Source organism: Centroberyx gerrardi, chromosome 10 (assembly GCF_048128805.1).
Source record: "Centroberyx gerrardi isolate f3 chromosome 10, fCenGer3.hap1.cur.20231027, whole genome shotgun sequence".
NCBI classification, from domain to species: domain Eukaryota; kingdom Metazoa; phylum Chordata; class Actinopteri; order Beryciformes; family Berycidae; genus Centroberyx; species Centroberyx gerrardi.
Genome location: NC_136006.1, coordinates 3,740,934 through 3,756,276, shown reverse-complemented (window position 1 = coordinate 3,756,276; position 15,343 = coordinate 3,740,934). Strand labels below are relative to the sequence as shown.

General features: G+C 41.5%; 1 protein-coding gene across 1 annotated transcript in view; it reads right to left on the bottom strand.

Annotated features, from left to right (window-relative positions):
• Positions 1 to 15,343, bottom strand: part of il1rl2 (interleukin 1 receptor-like 2) — a 34,647-nt gene that overhangs the window by 16,948 nt on the left and 2,356 nt on the right. The window contains exons 2-4 of the mRNA XM_071903573.2: positions 9,754 to 9,964; positions 6,713 to 6,881; positions 3,016 to 3,199 (exon numbers count right to left, since the gene is read on the bottom strand). Of these exons, the coding sequence (XP_071759674.2) occupies positions 3,016 to 3,199; positions 6,713 to 6,881; positions 9,754 to 9,964 (564 nt within the window). The remainder of the gene's footprint in view (positions 1 to 3,015; positions 3,200 to 6,712; positions 6,882 to 9,753; positions 9,965 to 15,343) is intronic.

Genomic DNA, 15,343 nt, shown 5'->3' with positions numbered 1-15,343 from the left:
AAACAATGATCCCAGAACGATTCATCAATTAAAAGGACAGGAAGAAAAATATAGCCGCAAGCGGCGATTGCGGGGTCCAAACACAATTTGATAAGACAGACAGACAAAACATAACAGAAGGTAGAAAGACACACAAAAACTGACATGTTGTGAAGATCGAGCAGTCTAACACCGGCTTTTGTGTTGGTCCGTGACTTCTGTCAAGTTCATCATTTCATTGCAACCACATTGCTGAAGTTAATCACAACGGCCAAACTTCCTATTACTTGTTCTTGATGACTAATGACTTTGGAAAGGACAAGTCTGGATTGGAACCCACAACTTTCCACATGCAAGGCTGATGCTTTACCTACTGAGCCAAAGGTCTGTTATAGGTTTAGTGAGGAGAAACTAACTAAAGGGAGAAGTAGTGTGATACTGCAGCCTATGATTGACAGACTGACAGTGCTAATCACTTTATAAAACATTGTAGTGCTCTCCATTAACAAATAAAACAATAGTAAGTCACATGGGCCAGAAAACTGCTGCGGCACTGCTCTCTCTGGGTTGAGGTCTCACCCCAATCCGTGATGCCATTCAGGTATTTTTGCCATTGACAGATGATGTCAAACGCCTGCTTTGAGTTTTCTGCACTGTCTGATTTAATGTTGATTTACTTTTCATGAAACTTCAAAATGGTCACAGTTCATCAGGGACTTGAACTCACAACCTTGTGGTCCAAAGACCTGAGAGCTTTACCACTCTGTCAACTTCCACTCTGGTGTGTGTCACAGTGGGGAAACAAAACAAAGGGACAAGTGATCAGTCACAGGTGCTAGTCCAAACCATATTGAAAGCCTCAGAAAGAATATTATAACTGTATTAGTGCCCCACATTAATCAATTTACACATGGCTTTACAGACACCATCTTGAGAGTCCAGACATCATTTGTATTTAGTTTGATGAAGATTGATCAAACTATCTTGAACATATCACATTGTCAATTTTTCAAACTATTTGCAGCTGCACATTTCCATCTACCATACGCTCAGTTTTCAAGATATCATTACAATTTTTGGGCTGTTTACTAATTAAGGTATGAAGATTTCAAAAATCATGTTGTTTTTTTCCTGTAATGTACGGTTTAGGAGGACAACACTGTGGGATCACAGTCAGTTTTTGCTATAAACAGAGGGGGGCGACGTCAGAATCGGGGGTAGGTACCAGTGTACGAAAGATTTATCTCACTTCAGCCGACATGTTCTGAAAATCTCAGCTCTCCGGGACATACGGCTGATTTTTAATGAATTTTTGAAGTCGTGACTTTAATACCAATGAAGACTTGTTTATTATGCAATAAGCCACGCCCACTTTCATCAATAATGACCAAATTTCATGGATCGACTTGGACATCATCCTAGAACATGTGTAAAATATGTCATAAAAATCTATGCAGTCAATTATGAGATATGAACTTTTTGCATTTGTAGCGCCCACTAGTGGTACAGCTCAAAATGCTTTTGCGGGTGTGTTCATGCAACACTTCTCAACATGTGTTTCAAATTTTGGCTTGATTAGATGAACGGTTAATGAGTTATGGCCAATTTAGTGTTAGGGTGTGTTTTGTTAAAAGCGTATTGGTCGATAAAAGCCAAACCATTTGATCTATCAATAACATTTATGCAACTTTGAAAGAGGACGGTCCCAAGATTCTCCAGACCAAGTTTCATGTGAATTGGATGAACGGCCTAGGAGAAGTTGCGAAAAAAGTGTTTGTTAAATAATTCAAAATAGCGGACAATACAATATGGTGGACATTGAAAGTGATATATGGGTTAGACTCGGCACCTTCCAAAGAATCTATGAACACAAGAATTTTCAGTCTACGACACATGGTTCAGAAGTTATTGGCCAAAACATAAAGTTGCTTGTTATAGCACCACCATCTGGCCAATATGTGTGGGCTGCCTTGCCTGAGTAGCGGTGCACTGTAGGAGCCCACCTGCCAAATATGGCTGCTGTAGGACTTACGGTTTCTGAGCTGCAGACACTTTTAGCGGAGAAAAAGAAAGAAAGAAAGAAAGAAAGAAAGAAGCAGAATAATTCCAGCAAAAACAACAGGGTTCCAGCACTACGTGTTTGGACCTAAAAAATAGCTGCAAGATATTCTCATCTGCAGTAAAGTCAAATTTGAATAATAAAAAAATGTAATATGAAAACAAATAAAATGTTATTTTACCACATGCAGACATCTATGAAGGTTTTATTGGAGTAAAACTGCAGGTTTTTATACCATTTCAGTCCCAGCTGCTTCACTCTCATTCAGTGAAACTTTTAAACTGGGAGCTGCCCAGTACAACCAGTCTGTACTGGTGGAGCAGCTGGGGGTTCAGTGTCTTGCTCAGTGGCTCAGCAGCAGTTTTAGAGGAGTTGGTGAGTGTTACTCATTCATTCTCTCCCCACCCACATCTTCCCAGCTGGTCCGGGGTTTGAACCGGCAACCTTCCAGTCACAAGCTTCCCTGATCTTTAGGATGATTTCTCCCAAATAAAAAAAAAAAATCTTGAATTAGGAATAAATGGATTACTAAAATATTTTAGACGTTAATCTTAAAATAACTTGACTGAAGATGATTTCTTGAGGAAAACCTTAGAAAAAATTAAAGACGCTGGTTGCACTCAGATTGGCTAGAAAAATAAATAGAAAACTAGAAAAATAAGAAAATAATTCTTCTGCAAATGAAAGGCTAGGACAAAAAAAGTCTAGTTCAAAAAACCTAATTTATTGCATAAGTGCCCAATTTAAAGGTGCAAGTGAAAAAATAAATATATGTAGAAAAGATCTATGGAGCGAATGTTCCAGCTGCCTGCTTTCGTCACAGCTCAGACTTTTTATCGTTGCCTTTTATTTGCTCTGTACAGAATTAGTTTCCTATTTTTCTTGTCTTGTCAAATTAATGGAGTGAAATAAATGAAAACATCACTGATCAGTCAATTGATTCAAAACTGGCGACCCGTCAGTCACATGTAACCAACCTCCTGGTTTGTCGTTGACAGTCACTGCGAGGCTGCGGGCGGCGGTGTAGCTCCGGCCGTCCAGCCGGACGTCCAGCAGGCAGGTGTATATCCCAGCATCCTCCTGTGAGGGCGAAGCCAGCCGCAGGTTCCCCTGCCGGTCGACGTAGGGCGACGCCACCTGCTGCTCCACCGGACTGCAGTCCTGCACACACAACACACACTGTGGCTTTAAACACTCAGTTCTAACATCTGTTTAAAAATCAGAGGTACATCGGAAGCCACTGTAGACGTCCCACTTCATGCCTGATATCTTTAAAAAAATCTTTCATTTTGACTGTTTTCATGCCAAAAATTGTAGAAGCATTCATTGTTTGTCTGAGATTTTTCTTCTCATCAAGCCTCTGAAGCAGCATTCAGAGCATCATGGGACACTAAAACTCTCCACTGAAACCAGACTGATGAAATTCTGTTAGTGTCAGCAGCTCTTTAAGGCAGAGTGACCCAGACAGAGACATTACTGCCATTTACAAAAAAACATTATTGAACAATTAAATGAATAAATCAGGTTTTTCTGTAGCTGTGTTCAGGAGGAACCTCCATCATATCAGAGGTGGACGACACTGACTGGCCGATATACGATATTTCATTAAAAAAAACAATATTTTTTTTTTTCTATCTTTCTTCCACATGTTGTACCTGTCACAATTGTGTATACTGTGTATTCTTAATATCGTTGTTATTATTATTATTATTGCTATTATGTTAAAGTTTATTTATGTATTTATTTTCTGCCCTTTACGGACATTTTTTGGGGGGGGGGGGGGGGGGATTAATGTCTGATGCTGTTTGTATTGATTGCCTTGTATCTTTTTTTTTGTGGGAAAAAAAAAAGAAAAACTCAATAAATATATTGTTTAAAAAAAAACAAAAAAAAAAAACAACAATATTGGCCCAAAATATCGGCAATATATCGGTCTCACCCTACTTTCTACCAACTAGTTATCAAACCATTTCTTGTAACTTCTAACAGTTAAAAAGAGAGCAAAACTTATGGATGCTGGAGAATGACAAGGCTGTGCCAAATTAAATATTACTTTATTACTTCCTTTCTTCCTTCTTTAATTGAATCCATTCATCTATGAATGACTTATACACATGGAGCCACTCTAAAATGCTATTCCCATGTTTCACCAAATGCTCAGTGCCTAAGAAGAAAAATATTCTGAATAATCATAGCTTTATTTTTCCAGTTGCCCAGGAACATTTTCTTTGGCTTTCCTATTACTACCGAAGTCCAGAAGGGATAAAAGAACACTGCTCAGAGGTTTTGGCTGCACACTGCCTCATGGAAATAGTTTAATTCTCCTATCAGAGGTGGAGATATTACAACACTACTGTCTGAGACACAGATGTTCTGCAGGATGAGCAACTATTTATCCCCTGGGCCTTATGATGGCCTCATGCCTGTGTTTAGTCTGGCTCCATCTTGAGGTGAGGTTTATGTATTACATCTCCTATTTATTAGGGCTATTTGCACATCTGAAGCCCATTGATTGAGTGATTGATTGGTTGAACATACAGTATATACATCTGACCAGCTCTCTTCATGCTCTTATGAAGGCTCTCAGTTGTCAGGTGAAGTGTGTTAGCGTGTTGTGGCCAGAGAGGTGTTTTTTTGATTTATTTATTTATTTTATTTTTTTACTGTGCTGTACCGTGCCAGCCTGGCTCTGGATCTGGTTCTGGATCTGGCTCTAGCTCTGGCTTGGCACAGGATCGCCACCCTTCGGTTTTCCATTGCAAATTTTAAACATATGGGACCCTTCTTGTCTAGAACCAGACTTGTCACTATAGCAACAGCAGAACCATAGTAACCAGTGCCAACAGCAACAGCAGACATGGCTGACCTTTTTACTGTTCTTTCACTTTCCTGTACTCTGTTTCAGTTTTTTAATATAATGGCTGCATTGTTCACTCAAATCCCTTTTCTTCCATGTCTCGATGTTTTTTTTGTCTCTTTCTCAACTTTCTAACTTTCCAACTTTCTTCTTTCTTGTTTTATAACCTTGTTTTATGTACCTTTTAATATTCTGCTCTCTACCCTTTTTTTTGTCTATTCTTCTTTTGTCTATTGCTTTTTTACTGGTGTGAAGCACTTAAACTTGTTTTAAGAAAGGTGCTATATAAATAAAATTATTACCATTATTATTATTATTTCTCTGATTTTACAGTTTGTTCAGTTTGTTCACACCAGCTGGGTGTTTAAGCTGGTGTAAGCTGGTATCAGATAGATAATGTTTCTGTATCAGCTTTTACTAGACCCAGACCGTACTGAACCGTCTAAATACGTAGTACATTCATCCATGGACTTATCCGAATCTGCATTTATTATTTGCAGTTATTATTTGTATTTATTTGCATTATTTGCAAATTTGTCTCCATTGTTGTATATTATGTACATTACCTTTATTTTATTTTAGTAGGCTACCTATTTTCTTTTATTACCTTGTACTTGACACATACTTCACTTCCTTGGCATTGTCCACCAACTGCTGCTGTGGAACCTGAATTTCCCCAAGAGGATCAATAAAGTGCGATCTGATCCGATCTGATCTCATCCCATCTCATCCCATCCCATCTTATCCCATCTCATCCCATCTCATCTCATCCCATCTCATCCCATTTTATCTCATCCCATCTCATCCCATCCCATCTCATCTCATCCCATCTCATCCCATCTCATCCCATCTCATCCCATCTTATCTCATCCCATCTCATCCCATCCCATCCCATCTCATCCCATCTCATCCCATCTCATCTCATCCCATCTCATCCCATCTTATCTCATCCCATCTCATCCCATCCCATCCCATCTCATCTCATCTCATCCCATTTTATCCCATCTCATCCCATCTTATCTCATCCCATCTCATCCCATCCCATCCCATCTCATCTCATCTCATCCCATTTTATCCCATCTCATCCCATCTCATCTCATCTCATCCCATTTTATCCCATCTCATCCCATCTTATCTCATCCCATCTCATCCCATCTCATCCCATCTCATCCCATCTCATCTCATCCCATCTCATCCCATCCCATCCCATCCCATCTCATCCCATCTCATCCCATCCCATCTCATCCCATCTCATCCCATCTTATCTCATCCCATCTCATCCCATCTCATCTCATCCCATTTTATCCCATCTCATCTCCATCTCATCTCATCCCATCCCATCTCATCTCATCTCACCCATCTTATCCCATCTCATCTCATCCCATCTTATCCCATCTCATCTCATCCCATCCCATCTCATCTCATCTCATCCAATCCCATTTTATCCCATCCCATCCCATCTCATCTCATCTCATCCCATCCCATCTCATCTCATCCCATCCCATCTTATTCCATCCCATCCCATCTCATCTCATCTCATCTCATCCCATCCCATCTCATCTCATCCCATCCCATCTCATCTCATCCCATCCCATCCCATCTCATCTCATCTCATCCCATCCCATCTCATCTCATCTCATCCCATCTCATCTCATCTCATCCCATCCCATCCCATCCCATCTTATTCCATCTCATCCCATCCCATCCCATCTCATCTCATCCCATCCCATCTCATCTCATCTCATCCCATCTCATCCCATCTCATCTTATCTGAGCAGCGTGCTGCACAGTGCAGCAGCGTCTCCAGCCTGCTGTACCTTCAGCCAGCGGACGTCAGCTGTGCTGTTCAGTCCCAGGATCTGGTCCAGTTTGCAGGGAAGAGCGCTGCTGACTCCCTGGGTGAGCAGCCGGTCCTCAGCCGGACTGGGACATCCTCCGCTGGACACCGACACCCTGAACTCCCTCTCCTGTGATCCTCTCTGGTCCCTGCAGAGGTGGAGTTAATACAGTTAATAGGTTACGTAGTGGGACAGTGAGGTAAAGTGGATCTTTTCTCCTGTCATTGTGTTTTGGTGGTTTAACACGAGGACAATACGTAGTTTTGTTTTTCTCAGTTTTTTTATACATAATTTTGTCCTCTATTCTTCCATTATTATGGTTTGTCCTTTACATCATTCTTATTTTTCTTACGTATTCCTTCTTTACATAATTAGTTTGTGCTCTCCAGAGTAACTTTCAATGAAGCAAAGGTGTGATAAGGTTCAATTTCTTGAACGCCAACATTACAAGCAACCAATATTAATTGATACAAGAGACAGAATTCCATTTCCCTATTAATAGATAGAAGAAAATAAGATAGAAGAAATAACATGATAGGCAGACAGACAGACAGATAGACAGAGCATCAATTTTAAGCATCAATTGAACATTTAACCTCAAACATGTACCAATAAATATAATTATGTGATACTACTATCTTTGTCAAATTAATTAAGATACCTTGGGTATAATTACAGTAAACCAATGAGAGCATGTTGGAGACGATTGGTCTCCTCTATCTCACACCAGTAGTATTGTTAGTTCTAGTGTTTCTCCACATTAAGACTACATTTCCCATCAGCCCCATTACCTCCTGCCCCCCCTCCCCCTCCCCCTCCCAGAAGAGGATCAACATGATGGAAGTGATTTCTCCATCTTCCTTTCCCTCCTTCCACCATCTGCTGCCAGAAACTCTTTCAGCTTTAGCTCCGTTTGCTCTGGAAGAACAGAACCTCTTCCTGTTTTGTGCCGTAAAGCGATCCAGCAGATTTCCCTCCAGATCCACCAGGTGGAGAAACTATGGAGGATGCAGAGTAGTGGCTGATAGAGGCTGATGATGGTCTGCTTTGTTTACAGTAATTATACTAATGTCTCAAAATGAGTGTATTAATGATTTATTGATGTTAAAGGGTAACTTCGGTATTTTTCAACCTGGACCCTATTTTCCCATCTTTTTGTGTCTAAGTGACTAAAGGGGACAACATTTTTTGAAATTGGTCCAGTATTGAACGAGATCGCTTCAGCCGGCAGCCGCGAAACGAGCTGCAATGTAATCCGACGGGGCTTGATCCGGTCTGTGTGTAACTTCCTGCAACAACTCAACTCTTGCAAGACTTGAGCGAGACTTGGTTACACACAAGGGCGGATATTTCATTTCACTGTTGGGGGGGACAATAAACAGAAAAATTTCTCAAGAGCAATTCCTGAAGGGGACACCAAAGGTGCCGCCAAAAGTACTGTTGTATTAAATGTATATAGAGGTCCATTATGAAACATTTCCATAAGCACTTCATTCCTTTCTTATGAAGATTTTATCAAATTGCCTTTGATATTACTGGGGTCTTTCTACTTGGCGTTTCGGTGCACTGAAAAATGATCGGATGTCTGTTTTTCTTTTCTCTGCCATTTTAACTGACTGGCTGACAAATAGACACACACACACACACACACACACACACACACACACACACACACACACACACACACACACACACACACACACACACACACACACACACACACACACAGCATGCAGGTTATTTACAGTAGTAGGTGAGATGCAACACCCATTAACTGAACTAAAGCTAATATATGCCTAATTAGATTTAGTTTTCCCGAAAAAGCAGATCTCTAATGTTTTGCTGTCAATGTGTAAAAGTCCAGAACGCTATGAAGCCTGCCAGAAACTTACTTATATTTTAACATAATGTTTGTTGTAATTATGTCTTTTTTATTAATTAAGTCTTCATTTATTTCCAAAATTATGAACAAAATAACATAGTGGCAGCCATTTTACATGCAGTAAGAAAAAAATAATATACTTAGAACCTAATTACATAGGGTAAGTTAATCTTAAATATTATATTATAGAAATATTACTGTTACCATCTACAAAAGATAAAGTATTTTGGTATGAAATCCCGCATTTTAATTTAACCAAGTATCCTGTATCATAAATACATGTCTGGCATTTGTAACAAACCAAACCGCTTGAAAATCGGTCGAAAATTCAGTGAGTTATGAGGATTTTAATTGTGGATAGACAATTGTGAATGTGTTTTATTCTATTGAGTGGTAGAAGTAAAGAAAAATGTCTGACACATCCTTTGTTTTAAGTTAACCTCAGCTTCTTACTGGAGGTCAGCCACCACTGACACACTTCCAGAGATCCTCCACACACACTCGTACCGAGGGCTAACGTGTGTGTGTGGGGGTTCGGGGAGGCAGGTAGGCAGTGGACCAAACCACTGTGAGGCGTATGAGGGGGGGACTCAATCTTTCGAAACTTAAAAACGCATTGTTTTGCGTCTATAATTATCACAAGTGCTTTCAATGCATATTATTATATTATTTAAAATTATATAGTTATGTTTACAATGATATATTGAGGGGGACAACTCTCTGTTAGTCCCAGGAAGGGGGGGTCCGGACCCCCCTGTCCCCCCCGTGATTTCCGCCCCTGGTTACACACAGACCGGATCAAGCCAAAGGTAAAGAAAAACGTTTCATTTCTCTGTAGGGTCCTTTCCATAATGTTGTCAGACACTTCTAATAACAATCTGAGCCTGTCAGTGGCAAAAACAAGAACTTTTAGTGGACGTACATTGACGGTGCGATCTCGCTCAATACTGGACCGATTTCAAAAATTGTTGTCCCCTTTAGTCACTTAGACACAAAAAGTTGGGGAAAGTTACCCTTTAAAATGCGACACATAGCAGCTTTAACCTCTAGACCAAACAGTTTATTTTGTCAGTTAGTGTTTGAAGCTTGGACAGCAGTCATGTGGTCAAACTGATAATTCACTCAGGTGTTTTCATACCTCTTCTGACAGGTGTAGGTTCCGTTATGAGAAGCCAGAAGGGGCAGAAACCACAGCTCCCCCTGTCGGACCTCCGCTCCGGGGGGCAGGCCGAGGCTCCGCTCCCCCCCTCTGGTCCAGGTCACGTTGGTTCGACCCTCTGAGCCGCCGCAGCTCAGCAGGAACAGGTGACCGGCGCTCACATCATAGCTCTCTATCGCCCCCATGTGGTCTGGATGGGACGGTGCAAAGGGAGATAGACAGGAACTTTATTACAGCAGCAAGAGACTTAAGACACCAGACAGACAGAACAAAGCCCAAATCCAGGTACATAGTTAGGAGAATAAAAAATAAAGAATAAATACCAATGCAAAAATAAACTATGTATGTACAACATATACGTATGTGCAAAGGGAGGTCAGTCTTTTTTTCTGTTTGTTAGCTCTTTTTTTTAAATTCAAAGAATATTTATAAAATATAGTAGTGTAGTACAATAAGGTAAAGATAATGACAGACGTAAAGATAAAAAAAAAGATTTACAGATTTACTCAAAGTACAGAAAGACCCAGAGGTGATAAATCGTTGTTTTAACTTTTACTTTGGCGTATGTTTCCCCTCATTGTTACTTCCTTGAGCCGGGTTGTAACATATGGGGGCTCGTCCGGGATCCATATGTCTGTAACATATGGGGGCTCGTCTTAAGTTTTTGTACTCTTCGTTTTGCACTCAGTTTGTTTTGTTTAACTTTGTCAGTCCTTTTACTAGCATGGTCAGTGAGAGGCTGCGCTGCATGCTGACTGCAGGAATGTCCACCAGAGCTGTTGCCCGTGAATTGAATGTTCATTTCACTCCCATAAGCCGTCTCCAATGTCGTTTCCGAGAATTTGGCAGTACATCCGACCGGCCTCACAACCGCAGACCACGTGTAACCACGCCAGCCCAGGACCTCCACATCCGGCTTCTTCACCTGCGAGATCGTTTGAGACCGGCCACCCGGACAGCTGATGCAACAGTTGGTTTGCAAAACCAAAGAATTTCTGCACAAACTGTCAGAAACTCTCAGGGAAGCTCATCTGCGTGCTCGTCGTCCTCACCGGGGTCTCGACCTGACTGCAGTTCGTCGTCGTAACCGACTTGAGTGGGCAAATGCTCACCTTCGATGGCGTCTGGCACTTTGGAGAAGTGTTCTCTTCACAGATGAATCCCGGTTTTCACTGTACCGGGCAGATGGCAGACAGCGTGTATGGCGTCGTGTGGGCGAGCGGTTTGCTGATGTCAACGTTGTGAACAGAGTGCCCCATGGTGGCGGTGGGGTTATGGTATGGGCAGGCATAAGCTACGGACAACGAACACAGGTGCATTTTATTGATGGCAATTTGAATGCACAGAGATACCGTGACGAGATCCTGAGGCCCGTTGTCGTTCCATTCATCCACCGCCATCACCTCATGTTGCAGCATGATGATGCACGGCCCCGTGTTGCAAGGATCTGCACACAATTCCTGGAAGCTGAAAACATCCCAGTTCTTGCACGGCCTGCATACTCACCAGACATGTTGAGCATGTTTGGGACGCTCTGGATCGGCGTGTACGACCGCGTGCTCCAATTCCTGCTAATATCCAGCAACTTCTCACAGCCATTGAAGAGGAGTGGACCGACACTCCACAGGCCACAATCAACAACCTGATCAACTCTATGTGAAGGAGATGTGTCGCACTGCATGAGGCAAATGGTGGTCACACCAGATACTGACTGGTTTTTCAAAAAATGCATATCTGTAGCCCAAGTCATGTGAGATCCATAGTTCAGTGCCTAATAAATGTCTTTTTTCAAGATAAAACTGCACATTTTAGAGTGGCCTTTTATTGTGACCAGCCCAAGGCACACCTGTGCAATAATCATGCTGTTTAATCAGCATCTTGATATGCCACACCTGTCAGGTGGATGGATTATCTTGGCAAAGGAGAAGTGCTCACTAACACAGATTTAAACAAATTTGTGAACAAAATTTGAGAGAAATAAGCCTTTTGTGTGCATAGAAAAAATCGTAGATCTTTTATTTCATGAAAAATGGGAGCAAAAACAAAAGTGTTGTGTTTATATTTTTGTTCAGTGTAGTTTGGGTAGCCTAGCCTGGTAAGTTTTGGAGCAGTACTGTGTATTTCCCCTGTTAGGCATAGCAGCGTTTCCCCTTTGGGTTTCACTGGTTTCCTTTTGGTAGTGTTGTGACGAAGGTGGAAGGAGCAGCTGTCTCGGGAGCACGTCCCTGGTCCCGAGAGGGTTGTCGGCTTGCCCATCGCTTTTCTCGCACCAGCGGGTTTTAGTGCATAAATACCCACCACAAGTAGTCACATGAAGACTAGGGTTGTTTGTAGCTAGTTACTGGTTAGGTAGCTAGTGGGGAAGCTCCGTTTGGGTAGGCTGCCCGAACCATGTCTGCTGGGTGCCCTGTAGCCATGTTTTGGTCCTTTTTTTTTTTTTTTTGTAATTAAGCTTCTTCTGGTGGCTCTGTTTTGTGGTTGATTGTGGCTAGTGTTTAGGATTGGGCAATTTTGGCTTGGGTAAGCATGAGCTATGATGGCTTTAGATATTGCTAGTGTTAATGGCTTACAGTTGGTAAGTGCTTTCCTGAAGGCTTGTAAGTTACCTGCTCTTGTTATAACAGTTTGGTCTTTGTGTGTGCTAGTGTCATGTTTGTAACATGCTGGTGTGGCCAGTACTACGCTTTGTTGGGTAACACTGTGGTCTGTGTTAGCTTGGGTTGCACTAGGGATGTGCAGCTTTTTGGTTAGCGTGTTGGGTGGTGCTATGGCACTGTGGTTTTGGTGTTTGTGTTGCCACAGTGTCAGTAGGACTACTGTCAGTAGTTGGGTGTCCTACTTCGGAGCAGTCTTGTTAGATGAACTATGCACACGTGGACAATTCCAGGTCATGAGACTGGGGTTGCGGCCGATTTTTTGAGCAGGGTACACGGGATTAGAAGCAGCCTCTTGGTGAGCCAGAAAACCTAGCAAGTGAGTTGGAGAACGTTGTTGCCGTGATCTTCTCCCGAACTTAGGTGATGATAGTGTGAGTATCATCTCTCTTTGTGGTGGGAGTAGCTTATCTGGTCATCTGTGGCAGTAAGTCTTTTGATATGCATTCTCCTGTTGCTCTGCTGTGTCATTTATATCATAACCTCAACATTCGCCATATGAAAGGGACGGACAGCGTGGTGGCGGTCATGTTGCCCCTGCCCTGAAGCCCAAATGTGATGTCCTTGTCTCTGTTCCCTGTTTCTCCTGTGCGTCCTCCCTTCCTCTTAAACTGCTGCCTTCAGGTACCGAGGTCTGCTGAGGATGGGGCGAGAAGCTGGCCGGGGCAGGCGGGTTGGAGACATTACATGTATAATTTTGTCTCTGCTTGTGTTATAGGGGTTCCCGGTGGGACCCTGTTTTTATGGAGGGGGGTGTGACGACCCTCCCGCTCTGCCGGCTGCTGCTCTGTGTGTCTTCTCTGTCCTGTAGGAGCCTGGTAGGCGGGATCGTCAGGGCTGATGGAGTCGCACCTGTACTCCCTTCAGACCATCAGTGTCTCTCTCCCTCCTCACTTATGCACACCTTTTGTTCTGTTCTTTTGGCTTGATGTAGTTTGTGTTGTCTAGTTATTTTCCCTTAGTTTTAGTTAATAAATCGTTTTTACTTTTACTTTGGCGTCTGTCTCCCCTTATTGTTATTTCCTTGAGCCGGGTTGTAACAAGTCTCAAGTTCAAATGTAGATTATCAAGTCAAGTCCAAGTCATTAATGTCAAGTCTAAATGTAGAACAGCAAATCAAGTCAGAACAAATCAAGAGTCCAGTATCAATTTAATATCTAGGACTTTTCAATGCAATATGGTTTTAATAGGACAATGTGATCATGTGACTCAAGTCCCCATGTCTGCAAAGTGACAAAAGTTTAAAGTTCTAATGGCCTTTTTTTTATTTTATTTTTTTTAGGAGAGAGAGAAACTGAATGTTTCAATGTAAAGTCTCATTTCCTTCGAGGAACACACAAAATCCAGGCTTTCTGTTAGTAAATTTACATTTGTGAATATGGAATTTAGTTAAAATTAAAAATGTAATTAATAAGAAAGAAGCCTTTTTCAGCACTGATACAATACTCATTGCAACCAAATATCACATTTCTGAAATGGAGAGCAAAATCAGGCTATATATTGTTGACAATTAAGTTACTAACACAAACCCCGGCCACAGTTTATAGGTATGATTACAAAACCAGAAGAGACTGATTTAGAGCAGTGTGTGTTTTCATGTTTACATCAGTCATTTTTTACCGGCTGTGACACCACTGGAGCACAAGACTGTGAGTTCCTGAGGAAGTGTGATCATTTTGAAGTTTCATCAAAAGTAAATCAACACTAAAATCACACTAAACTCAAAGCAAAGTTCACTACTCAAAGTTTGGATTCATCTGTCAAAGGCAAAAATACCTGCTGTGACATCACTGATTGGGGCGTGGCCAGATAGAGAGCAGTGCAGCAAGAATTTTCTGCCCATGTGATTCGGTGTTGTTTTGGTCTTTAAACTGAATATGAGGGTTTAAGATAATGCGGGATTTTCCCTTTTTTTTCTGCTTTGTTTTTAAATTTTTCTCTCATAAAAATGAAACAATATGGAAGGAAAAACAGTGAAGACACCCTCATTTTAAGGAAATAACTCATAACGGATCATAAGAATTGAAAAACTACAACATGTTATGTTGCTTGTCTCAACATGAAAGTAATCTGCTTATTCTAACATGTCACCCCCAACACTGTTTACAGCAACACCTTGCTCTCCACACACACACACTCACATCCTGCAGCTTCCAGCGAAGGAAGGAATAGTTTAGTTTTTATTATGTATTTATGTATTTATTCGTCACAGTGCAATACTCAAAACAGTGCAAATACAGTGCAATATACTTCTGTATTTGATTCTGACTTTCTTCTTTTTCTTCACTGTTTCTATATTGTTTTCATATCACTGGTTTTATGTTGTCTTTTATTCTCATTTGTCTTTTAACAAGGTACACAAGCAACCACTAAGCTAAATTCCTTGTATGTGCAAATGGACTTGGCCAATAAACTGATTCTGATTCTGATTCTGACTGACAGCCTTCAGTTTTCCCACCCAGATTTTCCCTTTCAGTCCAAGAAGTGGACCCGGCAGCCTGCAGACTAACGCCACGCCTCCTGTATCTTCCTCTGTGTGGAGCCTCCTCCGTCTCTCCTGACGTGTTCTGAGGGGAATATACCTCCGCTTCCTTGCAGCAAGTGTAAGGAAGTTGCACGATAATAAAGAAAAAACAACATGAAGCAATTCAGCCGAGGCAGTCACAGCAGGAAACGAAAGAACCGCAGTCAAACTTCAGCCTGAATGTTAAGAGCAGCGTCAACATTTGCTGCTCGCACTTCAAAAAGGTGGAAAATCCAACCGGGGCTAAAGGGCAGAATGACTCTTTTAAACTTTTAAACTCTGTTTCAAACTGTGAAATGACCTTTACAGTAAAGCTGTGAGCTACAAATGAAAGATTAAGATAATAATTTAAACATACACGGCAAAAACTGTTCCGTCTTAACAAGTTATT